This window comes from Mya arenaria, chromosome 15 (genome assembly GCF_026914265.1).
Source record: "Mya arenaria isolate MELC-2E11 chromosome 15, ASM2691426v1".
Classification (NCBI taxonomy): Eukaryota; Metazoa; Mollusca; class Bivalvia; order Myida; family Myidae; genus Mya; species Mya arenaria.
The window spans coordinates 16,645,253-16,662,148 of record NC_069136.1 but is presented as its reverse complement, the minus strand read 5'-3'; the positions used below and the strand labels follow the sequence as shown (position 1 = coordinate 16,662,148).

General features: G+C 36.5%; 1 protein-coding gene across 4 annotated transcripts; it reads right to left on the bottom strand.

Moving 5' to 3' along the window:
* Positions 1 to 786: 786 nt before the first annotated feature.
* LOC128220276 (uncharacterized) lies at positions 787 to 7,121 on the bottom strand. Of its 4 annotated transcripts, none has more exons than XM_052928611.1 (7): positions 7,012 to 7,098; positions 6,748 to 6,846; positions 5,817 to 6,443; positions 3,618 to 3,659; positions 2,416 to 2,928; positions 2,145 to 2,169; positions 787 to 2,008 (listed from the first exon to the last, which is right to left on the bottom strand). In XM_052928611.1, exons 2-7 carry the CDS (start codon positions 6,770 to 6,772, stop codon positions 1,114 to 1,116), a joined length of 2,127 nt encoding a protein of 708 aa, XP_052784571.1. In that variant the 5' UTR covers positions 6,773 to 6,846; positions 7,012 to 7,098; the 3' UTR covers positions 787 to 1,113. The 4 variants fall into 4 exon arrangements, with proteins under 4 accessions (XP_052784571.1, XP_052784573.1, XP_052784572.1 ...); XM_052928613.1 differs by having other exon boundaries at positions 6,744 to 6,846; positions 7,012 to 7,096; XM_052928612.1 differs by lacking the exon at positions 6,748 to 6,846 and having other exon boundaries at positions 7,012 to 7,121.
* Positions 7,122 to 16,896: the final 9,775 nt, after the last annotated feature.

The following is a 16,896-nucleotide window of genomic DNA, read 5'->3' as shown; positions in this document are numbered from 1 at the left end:
TTCTGGATATTGCGTTTTAAGAAAAAGGCCATGATTGCGGTTGAACCCAAAAGGCCTACAGTGAAAACATATTACTCATGAAAAAGTACCTTTTTAAGCACTGGTCTTTATTACAGTGCAGGAGTAGTAGGTGTAATATCAAGAAAAATAAGTTTGAAAATTTGAAATTCTTATTAACATATTGACTATTCTTATCGTTTTTTTTTAAGTATTATTGATATAAGTAGTAGTAGAAGTAGTAGAAGTGGTGGTGATGGTGATAGTAGTAGTGGTGGTGGTGGTGGTGGTGGTGGTGGTGATTGGTGTTGTGGTTATGACGGTGGTTGTGGTTTTGGTGGTGATGGTGGTAGTAGCAGCAACACCAGCAGCAGCAGCAGCAGCAATAGTAGCAGTAGCAGTAGAAATATTAGTTGTTGTAGTAGTAGTAGTAGTAGAAGAAGTATCAACAGTAGCATTAGCAGTAGAAAAAACTATGTTGGTGTATCTAAGGATGTGTCGCATTTTTTCGCATTGATGATAATTTTCAAGGAAACGCAGGACAGCACTTTAAAACATGCATTTAAATGCGCTAGATGATTTATAGTTAAAGAATGGCTTTCGACAATGACGTCAATATTTAATAACATCGGATAGTAATGATATCGTATACTATTAGTTAAATGACGTCGCACTTAACTAATCAGAGCCAAATCTTGAAGTAAACACTTGCAATTTATGCCAATGCCAAATAAACTCCATGCAAGCCAAGTGCGGGATGTATTTGATTAGTTATTACTGCTCTTTCTCTGTTTTCTCTCTCTTTTATTCATTCAACTACATAAGATCAGGTACAAACACACATATAAAAAGATGAAAAAAATGCAGGAAAACAGTAGCATTACATTCACTTACTATTACGTACTTAAAAGAATAGTGAACCACAAAAAAAAGTTAAGGTATTCAATTAAGTAACCACTGCTGCTAGAAAATGGTCGACGACATGGAATGTTTATTTGATATTAATTGTAGTGTCTTACACTATAAACGTTCATTTGCGTCATAAAGCAGTTTTATTGACATTAATCTCATTTAAATATTGTCTTATTGAGAGTGCCAATGTTTCTTCTTTGCCATTTAAATATTAATCGGATATTTCAGTACATCTGGCGATCCACGAAAGGCGACAAACAGGCACTGATTATCTCTGTCAAATGCCAAGGCAATTGGTTCCTCTTGCATATGCTGTGTTTCGAATTCAAAACATTGGTCTGTTTCACACGATGCTTGAAACAGGTTTCTGCTGTCCTTGGAGCAAATTAATAAATCATCTTTCGTAGGGTCGGCAACGACATAACCTGGACGTTGAATGTCGATTTCAGACCAAACAATTCCCTCAAAATCGATCGTGATTATCTTGTTTTTGCCTTCGTCACTTACATGAATAAGGTTCTTTCCCGTGCTCATTTCCAAGTACTTAGGATTATTGAAAAGAGGTTCCCCGTCTTTATGGTCGATTTGTTGGTAGACTTCTCCTGTAAGCTTAAGGATTTGTATTATACCATGTTCACAACAGTCTCCCGCTGTTCCAAAGGAAACTACCAAATAACCTTCTAGACTACAAATGCCACGACAGTCTGCTGCTGCTGTTTGGATTGTGTCCGAAGGAATATTTCGTAAGACTGGAAATCTGTACTCTTTTGTTAAGCGAAACATCCTAATCGTGTTGTCTTTTGGAAATGTCACGGCAAATTGTTGTGCATTTGGCAATTCAGCTACAGCCCAAGGTTCTTTCCAATTCTTTGAATTGCAGTTTATTTCCGAATGCAGTTTGTGTTCCTCAGTGTCAAACAACTTAATGGACCAGTTCCATACATCGAGGACTATAATGTAGTCTTGAGCAGTTGATACTAAAATGAACGAAATGTAAGAATGTGATGTCGTATTACTTGTTACAAGTTTGCAAAGGTTCGTTGGTGCATTTATGTCGTCTTTGTCCATCTTCAGTTTTGTTTTGCGTTGATCTTTCTCCCTAAAAGAAAAAAAAGAAAATTAATTAAAATGTACATTTTTTTGAGGATTTTAAGAAGTATAAAACAGTTTAAATGAAATTCGTTACAGGAAGTATGCTTCACTTTGAATTGAAACAACTAAGGAACTATACTTACTTGAAGATACTCTCAGGATCGGTTCCTGGAAAAAAAACATGTGTTGTTGAAGCTATGTTATTAGCTAGGAAAACCAGATAACTTTCGAGTCGCATTAAATAAAACAAGCTTTCTGTGAAATATGATGAACGCAAATGTGACTTTAACAGGTAAAAGTGTAAGCTGAAATGTTATTATTTGATGTATTTTTCGAAAACAACACCTACAATAATAAACATTATCAAATACTTATAGAATTATATTTGGAAGTAGCTTCGAATTAACGTTATACCTGCTGATGGAATTCTAGATTGTATTAGCCTTTGATCGGGTGCAGCATCTCGTACTCCAATTTCGACCACATTCTGAAGAAGTTTGTGATCACACAAGGATTTAATCTCATTTAAATGGCTTTTCTTCAACACTATTGCAACTGACATCGAAGTGCCCTTTGCACGTGCATGTATTTCGTCAAACATATTTATCCATTTATCAAGCATGTGTCTTTTAGTTGATTCTTTCTTTTCCCAAGGTCCTGCGATATTTTTCAAAATGATCAGGCCCGTGTTTTCTGGCGAAACAGAACTCCAATCGCTTGTAGTATTCACCAGTGCAACATTTTTCATTTCTTTTGGGTAACCAATGACAATGTATTTAAGAACAGACATCACAAGTTCCTTTTTATGACCAGTTAAAACGACTACTTTCTGGTTCGTCAAAAATGTCTCTGATTGCTGTAATAAAGGCCGCCTTATTTTGAATGTGGGTGATTCCATCAACGTCTCTATAAATATGCTGCTGTTGTCTAAAATGAAATACAATATAGAATCGGTTACATTTCTTGATAGTAATTTAGATAATAGGGTTGTAAAATCCTACGTGTATCTGTACCCTTATGTGAGGACTACTTTTTAGTATAAACGTCAAGTTGATACCATGGGTAGTATATTTGCGATCTACGTCTACTGTGTTAAACATAAATTGTACTTTCTCATGGTTGCAGCGGAAATAATAATTATACAAGCAGGAGGAACGCGTGTTCATTGTGAACGATGTACATGCACACCAATTCTTACTAGAAATTGTATCCTAAGTCGTTGTTAAAATAGCAATGTTTGAAATGAATAATGTATCAGTTTTTTTAACTGGAATATTTTTTTTTAGTTTGCAATCAGATAAATAGGTCGACAAGGTCAGATAGCAGCGCTTCAAAATCATCATGCAATGGTTAAGTGTTCGAACCCAGACTCGATACTTCTTTTTGCATACGTAAAATGATATTATTTGAAACCCAACTTCAATGTTAAAAACTGTTAGAAGTATTGGTCCAACGCCAAAACACTGTAATGCGAGTTGTAGTTCTTAAATTTACATAAACAAGCAAGTTTTCGAACGTATTCATAACATTACTTTCTTTTAAGTACTGCGTTTCTTCACGTGGTTCGATATTCTTTAAAAACATAACCAATATATTTTTTTAAATTGTATACTTACTTTCTATGCGAGTATTGCATTGATTGTTTGGCACTGAGCTACCTTCAAATAAAGAGAAAAGTCATTCAAACAATGAAATACATTCTCGAACTAATATGGTATCCATTAATAACTACGGCTAAACAGTTTAATTGTTACAGTAGTATATTGAAATGTTATACGTTAAATTCCATGTATTAAAGGAATGAGATACAGTGTTTCATCAAAACAAGCCTAAATATGTCACTGCAAGCTAGTACGAGGCCGATAATACATCATAATTATACATTATTGAAATTAATTATCGCAACAACGATGTTGCTGTCTCATCCGAGTTTCCCTTCAAGAAATAGGGCATAATGGTTTCCACGTTTAAACAATATATTTTATGCGTACATACTAATATACCGACGCTTTTTAAAAAAAACCCTGAGATCTGACGTAAATCTTACGTAAACGTGTAAGAAGATAAGGAATGGTTTCAGGTGTCACTTTCTATTAATAAATGTCTTGTGGATCTGTGGCTTTATTTTGCGAGAGACATATGCATTTTCGTAACAATGAAGTGAGTTGTAGTTGAGTGTTTATTGAATATATGCCGTTTTTAAAGATGAATTTAAACAAAACAGTTCATTGTTGGATAGTCTTGACAATTTTTACACAAAAACAGTCGAACAGACCTTGATGGAAACATGCCAACAAGTATTCAACAAATCTCTAAATATTATTATTTCTTTGAATGTTTAGCAGTAAAGAATTCTTTAACACATTAAAGCAACACCTTATCTACCTGCAAATGAAATTAACATGACGCGGCCTGTCAGTCAAACTGGCCGGATTATACCCGACTGACCAATCAGCGTCCAGACTAGGCGGGTCTTATCAGTTGCCCGTTGCTATCCGCCATGACTTCCGACAATCTGCACTTATCAACAGTAGTGTAATTACTCTGTTCTCTATATATTAAACACAAAACATGTTTGTTTTTTTATAACTGAGAGATAGTAAAGACAAGGAAATCCATAATGCTGACATTTTCCCTTATTGCTGCTCAAATTATTCAAATTATGCATTTTTTTGGAATTTGTTCGATAAGAAAGTGACCTTTCGGTAGACAATTTCAACCTTCCAAATTTTTAATGTGAACGTACATAATATACGTATCTTTTTCGTTAGTCGTAAAACAAGAAATATAATTATGAGTATTAGTGCGTAATATTGACGACATCTTCCGATCTATTTTTATTTTGATTTTTTTTCTCCTTCTTGGGCGAAAAGTTTTAAATCCGAAGCATATACATTTGCTTTTAAGTTTGTTTTACAAACTGTAAGTTAAAAAGACAATTCAGTTAATTTGAGTTACATTTTTTTTATTAAATTTAGATAAAATATCAAATATCATATATCTAAAGGTCACAAAACGTAAATACGTATAGATAAAACAAAATCATCTTCAATTGTAAATGACGCAAATCAATGTATAAACCTATGCATTTATAATGACTATGATCACTTCAAACTCCTACATGTATGTTCTTTGTAGGAACAGTTTCGCATTTCATTTAATACGGATATTAATTCATTGAGAGAAATAATACGGTAGTTATATCAATAATATTAATTTACTAAACTTGTATAAAAGGTGATTTTTAATGGAGAAAGGAAGAAAAACAGCAGAATCAATTTGATCTAAACAAACGTTAACAATAAATTGACTTTCGTAAAGTACATTAATACATGTTTTGTTCTCATAAATTTGAGCTTTACAATAGCCTTTCTACTGAAACCAAATGTTGATGTTATTTATAAATTAATTATTTTAAAGTTTAGACATTAAATTATTTCTACCTGAATAAAACATTCAATTTAACTTATTATAATTATTAACTAATTTGATGTTGAACTAGCTTTTATTGCTATGTTTTACCATTTTCCATACATTTTTTATCGGATTGTCAAGTAAAAATTCTGTATAGTTATCGTCTGCTTCTGTGTTCATGTCGGAGGGCCCCTACTGAGGGATCACGTGACACTGTATGCGTAGCCTTATCGTAATCGGCGGGGTGTCAATTTTATAACGTTTTGAATGTTTTGCGTTTTCCACTGACATTGGTATTGTAGAAAGCTCTGTCGAATAATTGCACTTGTATAGAAAACTTCAAGGCTATTTGAAGCATACTTATATTCACACTCAGTGTCAAGTGATAAATGTAATCTTACCTGACTCGGGAATACGTTGTTCTTTCAGAGATTGCAAGTTCATATCGATTGAATCCAATCTTTGCAGAACTTCTAAGTTCATTTTCGATTCATTTAATTGTTCCTTGAATACTGTTATCCAGGGTTCCCCGGGTGCATCAAGCTGCTCTGCTGTTTTCAAGTCTATCTCGATTTCTGCCTTGAAATCGGGTCCTGCCACTGAGGCCAATAATCTTAATTGATTAGAAACCGTGTCCCTGATAGTCTTATAGGAATCATCGTTAACTTCACAATTATTTAAATGTTGAATGCTGTTTCTCTCTTTTCGAATACTTTCAACGGCAGCTCTTTCTTTTGCCCCCAATTGAACCATATTTAGAAGTACTACTGCTAAAAGAGATATATCCCATTCTTGATTTTGTCCTCGTTTAAACGCCTTCACTTGAGTATTGGTTATATCTTTTTGATGCTGTAAATCTTTCAATATGTCTAACTTTGTATTAATAAAACCTGCAAAATTGAATTCTTTTAAATCGCCTCCCGATTCTTTATTTGCAAAATATTCCAAGGCATGTCTCAGAACCTTCGTACAAATTTGCAAGAACAATACTTGCAACCTTAAATAGTTACGATACATTCTGACAAATCCTGAAATGAGAACACTTTCATGTAACAATTTGAAAGATACGTAACGATGTATTAAAGACAATATTATGTAACTTCAATATTTAACCAAGCTATTGCAAAAAATGGTGTATATTTACAGCGACATGATAATAATATGCAATCTTAACTCGCCGCTGACGTAGTGCTGTATTAATATTAATCTCAAATGTGCAGATGACAATAAATCTTCAGTTTCACGATCAATACTTCATAGAGGAATCGAACATTAAATATTTAAAAAAAGACTCGTTAAATCCTTTTCCTAGAACGGCGAATCAATACCAACGTTCAGGATTCCTGGACTTGTTCATGATGAATGTTTTTACGAAAAAAACAGGAAATAAGATTCCGTGAGGAACGCATCAGTCTGCATTACTTCATGTTCCTACAATTTTCATGTTCTGCTTATTTGTATGCATACGCGAACAATAGCTATCAGTGATATATTTGTTAGTGGCTATTTACAATGCACAATTTACTTATCGATTATTGGTTGGCTTTTGCCAAAATGCACATGAGACATTAGTCTGTCTGCCTTATCGGATTTTACCTTTCGTATGTATCGTATGTATCCCAAATAATTCTCAACATAGCGGCCCGGTTCACTGATCAACATTATGAACAGTAAAACGGAATGCACTCCTGACCGGAAGTTTTTTCCCTTCGATTGACTTCCGTGAAATTCATTGGGTAATTTTATGCTAGATTGTTGGTTAAATGTCACTAAATATTTTACAAGTCAAATGCCAACAATGCAGGAGTTCAATCTCATCAAACTACTTTGCTTCTTTACAGCGTTTTTCATTTATCTGAGGCTTAATATTGTAGATTGCCGTGTATTATTTGGATTAATCAGATTTGTTTATTGTTTTTTGACAACTTATAACCAAATTTATCAGGTCACCTGATCGTTAAATTGAAAACTACGTATAATGAATTCATTTTCACAGATGACTTATTTTTCATAATTACTACCAATTCACAAGTCAATGCTATTTGGAAACAATTCGGTGTGTACATACGTGTCTTAGCAGCAAACACCAGATAATGTGTCAGTTGAATCGTCCCCACAACAGCCCCATTCACACACTTTAAAGTTTCCTTTAACCCAGCTCAAATCGCTTCAAATACAAGCTGTAATCGTAAAATACAAAAGGTTACACAGAAATACATCAAAAAACCCAAAATGGTTTACCCCCTTTCCTCCCTCCAGTATTTGCTTTTGACGACTTGTGTCCTTCATCAAGTGCCTGTTTTCTTCCGACGAAGCGTGTCATTCGTTAAGTATTTGCTTTCTGGTGACGATTTGTTACTCTCGCTAAGTGTCTGCTTTCTTGTGACGATTTGTGACTCTCGTTTTAGGTCTGCTATCTTGTGACGATGTGTGACTCTCATTGAAGGTCTGCTATCTTGTGACAATGTGTGACTCTCTTTGAAGGTCTGCTTGCTTGTGACTCTCGTTAAAGGTCTGCTTTCTTGTGACGATTTCTGACTCTCGGTAAAAGTCTGCTTTCTTGTGACGATGTGTAACTCTCGTTAAAAGTCTGCTTATTTCTGACGATGTGTGACATCGTTAATGGTCTGCTTTCTTGTGACGATGAGTGACTCTCGTCAAAAGTCTGTTTTCTTGTGACGATGTGTGACTCTCGTCAAAGGTCTGCTTTCTTGTTACGATGTGTGACTCTCGTCAAAGGTCTGCTTTCTTGTGACGATGTGTGTGACTCTCGTTAAAGGTCTGTTTTCTTGTGACGATGTGTGACTCTCGTCAAAGGTCTGCTTTCTTGTGACGATTTGTGACTCTCGTTAAAGGTCTGCTTTCTTGTGACGATTTGTGACTCTTGTTAAAGGTCTGCTTTCTTGTGACGATGTGTGACTCTCGTTAAAGGTCTGCTTTCTTGTGACGATGTGTGACTCTCGTCAAAGGTCTGCTTTCTTGTGACGATTTGTGACTCTTGTTAAAGGTTTGCTCTCTTGTGACGATATGTGACTCTCGTTAAAGGTCTGCTTCCTTGTGACGATTTGTGACTCTCGTCAAAGGTCTGCTTTCTAGACTCTCGTACTCTCGTCAAAGGTCTGCTTTCTTGTGAGAATTTGTGACTCTCGTTAAAGGTCTGCTTTTTTGCAACGATTTGTGACTCTCGTCAAAGGTCTGCTTTCTTGTGACGATTTGTGACTCTCGTTAATTGTCTGCTTTCTTGTGACGATTTGTGACTCTTGTTTAAGGTCTGCTTTCTTGTGACGATTTGTGACTCTCGTAAAAAGTCTGCTTTCTTGTGACGCTTTGGGACTCTCGATAAAAGTCTGCTTTCTTGTGACGATGTGTGACTCTCGTTAAAGGGCTGCTCTCTTTTGGCGATGTGTGACTCACTTTTAATGTCTGCTTTCTTGTGACGATGTGTGACTCACGTTCAATGTCTGTTTTTTGTGACGATGTGTGACACTCGTCAAAGGTCTCCTTTCTTGTGATGATTTGTGACTCTTGTTTAAGGTCTTCTTTCTTGTGACGACGTGTGACTCTCGTCAAGGGTCTGCTTTCTTGTGACGATGTGTGACTTTCGTCAAAGGTCTCCTTTCTTGTGACGATCAGTGACTCTCGTTAAAGGACTGCTTTCTTGTGACGATGTGTAACTCTTGTTAAAGGTCTGCTTTCTTTTGACGATGTGTGACTTCGTTAAAAGTCTGCTTTCTTGTGACAATTTGTGATTCTCGTCAAAGGTCTGCTTTCTAGACTCTCGTACTCTCGTCAAATGTCTGCTTTCTTGTGAGAATTTGTGACTCTCGTTAAAGGTCTGTTTTTATGTAACGATTTGTGACTCTCGTCAAAGGTCTGCTCTCTTGTGACGATTTGTGACTCTCGTTAATTGTCTGCTTTCTTGTGACGATTTGTGACTCTTGTTAAAGGTCTGCTTTCTTGTGACGATTTGTGACTCTCGTAAAAAGTCTGCTTTCTTGTGACGCTTTGGGACTCTCGATAAAAGTCTGCTTTCTTGTGACGATGTGTGACTCTTGTTAAAGGGCTGCTCTCTTTTGGCGATGTGTGACTCACTTTTAATGTCTGCTTTCTTGTGACGATGTGTGACTCACGTTCAATGTCTGTTTTTTTGTGACGATGTGTGACACTCGTCAAAGGTCTGCTTTCTTGTGAGAATTTGTGACTCTTGTTAAAGGTCTGCTTTTATGCAACGGTTTGTGACTCTCGTTAATTGTCTGCTTTCTTGTGACGATTTGTGACTCTTGTTAAAGGTCTGTTGTCTTGTGACGATTTGTGACTCTCGTAAAAATTCTGCTTTCTTGTGACGCTTTGGGACTCTCGATAAAATTCTGCTTTCTTGTGACGATGTGTGACTCTCGTTAAAGGGCTGCTCTCTTTTGGCGATGTGTGACTCACTTTTAATTGTCTGCTTTCTTGTGACGATGTGTGACTCACGTTCAATGTCTGTTTTTTTGTGACAGTGTGTGACACTCGTCAAAGGTCTGCTTTCTTGTGATGATTTGTGACTCTTGTTAAAGGTCTTCTTTCGTTTGACGATGTGTGACTCTCGTCAAAGGTCTCCTTTCTTGTGACGATCAGTGACTCTCGTTAAAGGACTGCTTTCTTGTGACGATGTGTAACTCTCGTTAAAGGTCTGCTTTCTTTTGACGATGTGTGACTTCGTTAAAGGTCTGCTTTCTTGTGACAATTTGTGACTCTCGTCAAAGGTCTGCCTTCATGTGACGATTTGTGACTCTCGTCAAAGGTCTGCTTTCTTGTGAGAATTTGTGACTCTCGTTAAAGGTCCGCTTTTATGCAACGATTTGTGACTCTCGTCAAAGGCCTGCTTTCTTGTGACGATTTGTGACTCTCGTTAATTGTCTGCTTACTTGTGACGATTTGTGACTCTTGTTAAAGGTCTGCTTTCTTGTGACGATGTGTGACTCTCGTAAAAAGTCTGCTTTCTTGTGACGCTTTGGGACTCTCGATAAAAGTCTGCTTTCTTGTGACGATGTGTGACTCTCGTTAAAGGGCTGCTGTTTTTTGGCGATGTGTGACTCACTTTTAATGTCTGCTTTCTTGTGAAGATGTGTGACTCACGTTCAATGTCTGTTTTTTTGTGACGATGTGTGACACTCGTCAAAGGTCTGCTTTCTTGTGATGATTTGTGACTCTTGTTAAAGGTCTTCTTTCTTGTGACGATGTGTGACTCTCGTCAAAGGTCTGCTTTCTTGTGACGATGTGTGACTCTCGTCAAGGGTCTGCTTTCTTGTGACGATGTGTGACTCTCGTCAAAGGTCTCCTTTCTTGTGACGATCAATGACTCTCGTTAAAGGACTGCTTTCTTGTGACGATGTGTAACTCTCGTTAAAGGTCGGCTTTCTTTTGACGATGTGTGACTTCGTTAAAGGTCTGCTTTCTTGTGACAATTTGTCTTTCTCGTCAAAGGTCTGCCTTCTTGTGACGATTTGTGACTCTCGTTAAAGGTATGTTTTCCTATGAAGATGTGTGACACTCGTTAAAGGTATGTTTTCCTATAACGATGTGTGACTCTCGTCAAAGGTCTGCTTTCTAGACTCTCGTTAAAGGTCTGCTTTCTTGTGACGATGTGTGACTCTCGTTAATGGTCTGCCTTTTTGTGACGATTTTTGACTTTCGGTAAAGCTCTGTTTTCTTGTGAAGATGTGTGACTCTCGTCAAAGGTCTGCTTTCTTGTGACGATGTGTGACTCTCGTCAAAGGTCTGCTTTCTTGTGACGATGTGTGACTCTCGTCAAAGGTCTACTTTCTTGTTACGATGTGTGACTCTCGTCAAAGGTCTGCTTTCTTGTGACGATTTGTAACTCTTGTTAAAGGTCTGCTTTCTTGTGACGATTTGTGACTCTCGTCAAAGGTCTGCTTTCTTGTGAGAATTTGTGACTCTCGTTATAGGTCTGCTTTTATGCAACGATTTGTGATTCTCGTCAAAGGTCTGCTTTCTTGTGACGATTTGTGACTCTTGTTAAAGGTCTGCTTTCTTGTGACGATTTGTGACTCTCGTAAAAAGTCTGCTTTCTTGTGACGCTTTGGGACTCTCGTTTAAGGTCTGCTTTCTTGTGACGATTTGTGACTCTCGTTAAAGGTCTGCTCTCTTTGGGCGATGTGTGAATCACTTTTAATGTCAGCTTTCTTGTGACGATGTGTGACTCTCGCTCAATATCGGTTTTTTGTGACGATGTGTGACTCTCATCAAAGGTCTGCTTTCTTGTGATGATTTGTGACTCTTGTTAAAGGTCTTCTTTCTTGTGACGATGTGTGACTTTCGTCAAAGGTCTGCTTTCTTGTGACGATGTGTGACTCTCGTCAAAGGTCTGCTTTCTTGTGACGATGTGTGACTCTCGTCAAAGGTCTCCTTTCTTGTGACGATTTGTGACTCTCGTTAAAGGTCTGCTTTCTTGTGACAATGTGTGACTCTCGTTAAAGGACTGCTTTCTTGTGACGATGTGTGACTCTCGTCAAAGGTCTCCTTTCTTGTGACGATTTGTGACTCTCGTTAAAGGTCTGCTTTCTTGTGACGATGTGTGACTCTCGTTAAAGGTCTGCTTTCTTGTGACGATGTGTGACTCTCGTTAAAGGTCTGCTTTCCTGTGACGATGTGTGACTTCGTTAAAGGTCTGCTTTCTTGGGACAATTTGTGACTTTCGTCAAAGGTCTGCCTTCTTGTGACGATTTGTGACTCTCGTTAAAGGCCTGCTTTTTTGCCACGATTTGTGACTCTCGTCAAAGGTCTGCTTTCTTGTGACGATTTGTGACTCTCGTCAAAGGTCTGCTTTCTTGTGACAATTTGGGACTCTCATCAAAGGTCTGCTTTCTTGTGACGATTTGTGACTCTCGTTAAAGGCCTGCTTTTTTGCCACGATTTGTGACTCTTGTCAAAGGTCTGTTTTCTTGCAACGATTTGTGACTCTCGTTAAAGGTCTGCTTTCTTGCAACGATTTGTGACTCTCGTTAAAGGTCTGCTTTCTTGCAACGATTTGTGACTCTCGTTAAAGGTCTGCTTTCTTGTAACAATTTGCGACTCTCGTTAAAGGTCTGGTTTCTTGTGACGATGTGTGACTCTCGTCAAATGTCTGCTTTCTTGTGACGATTTGTGACTCTCGTTAAAGGTCTGCTTTTTGTGACGCTTTGTGACTCTCGTTAATGGTCTGCTTTCTTGTGACAATTTGTGACTCTCGTCAAAGGTCTGCTTTCTTGTGACGATGTGTGACTTCGTTAGAGGTCTGCTTTCTTGTGATGATTTGTGACTCTCGTTAATGATCTGCTTTCTTGTGACGATTTGTGACTCTCGTTAAAAGTCTGATTTTTTTGCAATGATTTGTGACTCTCGTCAAAGGTGTGCTTTCTTGTGACGATTTGTGACTCTCGTTTATGGTCTGCTATCTTGTGACGATTTGTGACTCTTGTTAAAGGTCTGCTTTCTTGTGACGATGTGTGACTCTCGTTTAAGGTCTGCTTTCTTTTGACGATGTGTGACTCTAGTTAAAAGTCTGCGTTCTTGAGACAATATGTGACTCTCGTCAAAGGTCTGCTTTCTTGTGACGATTTGTGACTCTCGTCAAAGGTCTGTTTTCTTGTGACGATATGTGACTCTCGTTAAAGGTCTGCTTTTTTGCAACGATGTGTGACTCTCGTCAAAGGTCTGCTTTCTTGTGACGATATGTGACTCTAGTTAAAGGTCTGCTTTTTTGCAACGATTTGTGACTCTCGTCAAAGGTCTGCTTTCTTGTGACGATATTTGACTCTAGTTAAAGGTCTGCTTTTTTGCAACGATGTGTGACTCTCGCTAAATGTCTACTTTCTTGTGACGATTTATGACTCTCGTCAAAGGTCTGCTTTCTTGTGACGATGTGTAACTCTTGTTTAAGGTCTGCTATCTTGTGACAATTTGTGACTCTCGTCAAAGGTCTGCTTTCTTGTGACGATTTTTGACTCTCGCTAAATGTCTACTTTATTGTGACGATGTGTGACTCTTGTTAGGTACTAGGGTTATATCTATTTCACGTTTATAGTTTATATATATTATCGGCAAAAAAGTCAGGTGACTAGGTATATACTGGTTTATAAGTTTGAATGTAATGACAATGTGTTTCATGTCATACATAATACAAAATAATAAATAAAGGACTATTGTTTATTACAAGTTTAGGGGTCAGGGTGTAAAAGTCACAAAACAGCTTGTTTCGGCGTATAACCGTTTTGTTTGACCAACCACTGGAATGAAATAAATAGTAACAAAATCAATGTAAGAAATGAAAGCTCAACAATATAAACAGAGTGTCACATGACTACAAAGCCTTATTTAATAAAGGCGTATACTTTCTCTATTTAAACGTTAATAACATCCCCGAAATTGCCCCTGTATTCAATCATTCCGGCTCTTGATAAATAAATCTGTGATCGTATGTGCGGATTTGCGTTCTTGATTTCTAAATCAGAGTTATAAACAATGTTTGTCTTTAAGGCTGCACTCTCACGCCATTTTTACATTTTTTTTTCTTTTTTGTCTCGGAAAAACCAATGTTTTTGTTAATACCTGCAAACTAATGATAAAGGATTGCTGACAAAATATGAGATCGCAGATGTTGATATTTCCATTCGAAAATTAATGTTTTATGGCTTAAACCGTTACTAACGGTTTCAGAAAAATGCATAAAATATCAATTTTTTTATCTTTAATTCAAAATTCTGCGATCTATTTTTTGTCAGCAGTCTTATATTACTGCTTACCATGAGTTTTCGCAAAATATTGGCTCGTTCCAAGACAAAAAATAAAATACGTTCAATCTGTATAAGTGCAGCTTTAAAAACAAATGTACCATGCGTATCACCATCAATTTCTTTTTTAGAAACAAATGCATACGTATGGCCTACGTCTGTTTTAATGTACATGTGTATGAAAAAAATAAAAATAAACTTTAAAGATTTTCTGTCGTTACTCTATGTCTGGTTTAAAAATTTCGGGTTAATTTTGAAAAAAACAACTTCCCCGGCTATCTTTAAACTATTGTGAAGCATGTGAGGTCATTGAGATTATCTCTTTTCAAATCGTTATATGATAATTTTAAAACAAAATAGTGTACTTCCCTAGTTCATCACACGTCGCTTTAAAACAAACGCAATGTACACACCTGTCTATCAATTCAGTGAATGTAATACCCCCTGAAGTAAACAGCATGACAGCGCGTATTGATAACTTAAAACGTATCAGGGTAACTGCAGTGACGCATATGTTTAAGGTTATTTCCAACATTTCGTGATAAGCTTAGAGGCTATCACTTATCCCTTTACAGTATATTAAATAATGTTTGAAGTCGGACGCGATGTAGCACGAGCGGACGTGAAAAAACCCAGTTCTAATACAGCCCCCCCCCCCCCCCTACAGATATAACAACAATTAAAGACGGACAGGATCCTTAATTAGCTGTTTGCTGAACGAATCATATGACGTGCTTGCAATTTATTCACTCTTTTAAAAACAAACTCGTTGTATATAACGATTGCTTGAAAGTATTTATAGAATGATTTGTATATTTAAACAGCTGTTTCATAGTAAGTGAATGAATAAGGATAACACATAAAGAATGAGGAAGATAATATGTGTGATTTTAGGAAAACTATCGTTCTAATCGTTGACATCATTTGTTGGCTTTGAGACTCAGACAATAAAAAAATGTTTGTTTGAATAGTTTACGTGTACTCAGATAACAGAGTATATTTTATTCGATCTGCCTTTTTATGACAAGTATGCATACTTTATCTTATTTGCTGTCACACAATAAACGACTGTCGCATTGATCTAAATTATTGTTCTTCTTGAAACTTTAATGACTTTAGTCTTGTATGTGTGCCAAAATATCATTTACGGACACAAAGACAAGTCACTATAGAATTATGAATAATGAATAAAACATTACTTGAAAATATATAGAAAATATAGCAAGTCGGATATACGCCAATCCAAAATATATACAAGAAATCGTTTATTTGTACCCAACATACATTCACAGAAGCATTTATGTAAGTGTTTGATTTTATAATTATATATGCGCTCCATATTCACGTGTTTGGGATAACGGCATAAAACATTATGTCTGCAGGTTAATTATACTGACAATTATTGAAGTTATTTGCACAATTTCATTTTGTCGGTGCTTTGTCCAGAAATGATGCCGCCGCCTTATTGTAATGGGATTGGGAATGTTAAAAGAAGAAGGCTCAATTGTTTAGTCAGAAAAATACATCTACTCGTTTCCAAATGTCTTTCTCCTAAAATGATACCTAAAACCATCTTCACCAATTTCTTATTTTTTATTGGCAAGCTTTATGTTTTTTTAATTTAATGTATCTTTTTCGTGATTGTCATGAATAAGCTTGATTGATAAAAGACTACTTTATAGACATATTTTGATTGATTTGACAAAGAAACCTGCGTTCTTTGTTTAATGCATTACACAGAACAAATATTGGGCAGTATATTAGATTATCTACTTTAAGAGTAAATAACCTGTTTTATAACTCCCTCAATTTCTCAATTGCAAAGTAAAAACATATTTAATGATTTATAACATAACTGTTTGAAATTCCCTCGTTCTTTGCGGTCGTATCTCTTACAGTCAGTGTGCATTTTATACTGCACAAGACGGAAGGGCAAGTGTCATACATTATGCGCAAGCAACGAGAAATGTGTAATGCGGAGATTCTGTCCGGTGTCAATATTTCAGGTTAAATCCAGTTTTTCTTGAAAGTGACATTGCACAGGTGTGAAATCAATTATACAAAATGACCGCAAAGTCTAAATTTGTACAGGGACACATATATCAAATAATTTTATCGTAATCGCAGTAGGATAATAAAATACTTATACAATGGCAATTACAGGGCCAGGCCCGGTTAACAACTATTCAAATATTTACCCTGGCTTGAAGGGATTATTCACTAAAAATACTGAAATTGAAATGGATGTAACGATTAAAATGTTTGACTGTCTTGAAGTAGCAGTATATTTCGTAAACACTGACATTTGAGACTGTTTAATGAAATAAAACAATTTGCCATTAAATCAAGAAATCGAAAAGCATCGTCACTCAAAACAAGTCCATGAAATGTATTTATAAAGTTGTATTTATGACAGTGATAAAACACATTTAAGACATGGAAATATAAGTCGATTAAGTAGAAAAAGAGGCCCGGTGATAGATTGGATTAAAGTGGAGGCTAAAAAAGAATCACGCACGTCGTCACGTCCGTTCGTCCGTCTGTTCATGCCTCCGTCCGCCAGTCCGTCCGTCCCGTTTTTCTCCTGTCCATATTTTTCTCATTTATCTTTTAAAATTATTTGACAGTGTCTCTTGTAGGTTTTGCTATGTAAGTGTTACTAATAATAGTTCGTGTCCGGTTCTAATTTTACCCATTAAAGGTTGGATTT

Coding starts and splice junctions, on each gene's coding strand:
- LOC128220276 (XM_052928611.1), bottom strand. CDS start 6,772: ATGAACAAGTCCAGGAATCCTGAAC. Junction 6,444..6,747: donor CAAGTCCAGGAATCCTGAAC/GTTGGTATTGAT, acceptor TTCTCATTTCAG/GATTTGTCAGAATGTATCGT. Junction 2,009..2,144: donor GATCCTGAGAGTATCTTCAA/GTAAGTATAGTT, acceptor TTTTTCTTTTAG/GGAGAAAGATCAACGCAAAA.